At 61.2% G+C, this 971-nt stretch overlaps 1 protein-coding gene across 1 annotated transcript; it reads right to left on the bottom strand.

The window, feature by feature from the left end:
• Positions 1 to 53: 53 nt before the first annotated feature.
• LOC113979802 (transcription elongation factor SPT5-like) lies at positions 54 to 815 on the bottom strand (the record flags this gene model as incomplete). The annotated part of the gene is made up of 2 exons (XM_027707085.1): positions 656 to 815; positions 54 to 179 (listed from the first exon to the last, which is right to left on the bottom strand). Coding segments are annotated over exons 1-2 (264 nt in total), but the record flags the coding sequence as incomplete, so codon positions are not given.
• Between the last annotated feature and the right edge of the window lie 156 nt (positions 816 to 971).

Here is a 971-nt window from a genome sequence, read left to right on the forward strand (position 1 = left end):
GGGAAAACGGGCAAAATCGGGAGAACTGAGGGTCCTGGGGGGGTCCTCGAGACCTTGGAGCCCCCGGCCAGCACCAGGTGTCGGGTCTTGCACACGAACATCCCCCCGTTCTCCACCAGCTTCTTGCAGTGCAGGAAAGCGAAGCCGCGGAAAAGGTGTCGGATCTCGCCCTCGCGGCCCTGGGGGGGGGGGAAAAGGGGGGAAAGACCCCAAAATGAGGGGGGTGAGGGGCAGAAAAGGGGGTGAAACTCAAAAAGGGGGGGGAAAGGCCAACATAAGAGGAGTGAGAAGCAAAAAAGGGGGCGTAAAAGTAAAAAAAGGGCGGGAGAAACCCAAAACAAAGGAGAGAACCCCAAAATAAGGGGAGGAACCCAAAAAGGGGAGGTGGAACCCCCAAAAGAGGAGGGGAAACCCCAAGAAGGGGAGGTGAAACCCCCAAAAGACGATGTGAAACCCTAAAAAGGAGAGCTTGAGCCCTCAAAAATGAGGGAACCCAAAAAGGGAGGGTAAATCCCAGAACAGGGAGCAAACTCCAAACCGAGGGAGAGAACTCGGGGACGTTCCCAGAGACACAGACAGAGCCAAGGACCCCCCAAAACACCCCAAGGAGCCCCCCAGACACCCCGGGAACCCCCCAAGCCCCCCCAGGACGCACGGAGTGGGGGCCATCGATGACTTTGACGATGTCCTTGACGTGGATGTTGTTCTGCTCCGAGTCCAGGGCGACGGCGAAGCGATTGTCCTTCTTCCTGGTGACGGCCTGGTGCCGCACCGTCACCACCTTCCCGTACATGTTCAGCACCTGGGGGGGACACGGGGGTCGAGGGGGGGCCTTCCCTAAATTGGGGGACCCCCCTGGGGGCGGGGGGCACGGCCCTGGGACGGGGCAGAGCTCAGGGACCCCCCAAAACACGGGCACGGTGCTGGTCTGTGACTGCCCTCCCCTACACGGGGGGGGCACGTCTGGGGGG

Source organism: Neopelma chrysocephalum, unplaced genomic scaffold (assembly GCF_003984885.1).
Source record: "Neopelma chrysocephalum unplaced genomic scaffold, ASM398488v2 Primary Assembly neopelma1_89192, whole genome shotgun sequence".
Classification (NCBI taxonomy): Eukaryota; Metazoa; Chordata; class Aves; order Passeriformes; family Pipridae; genus Neopelma; species Neopelma chrysocephalum.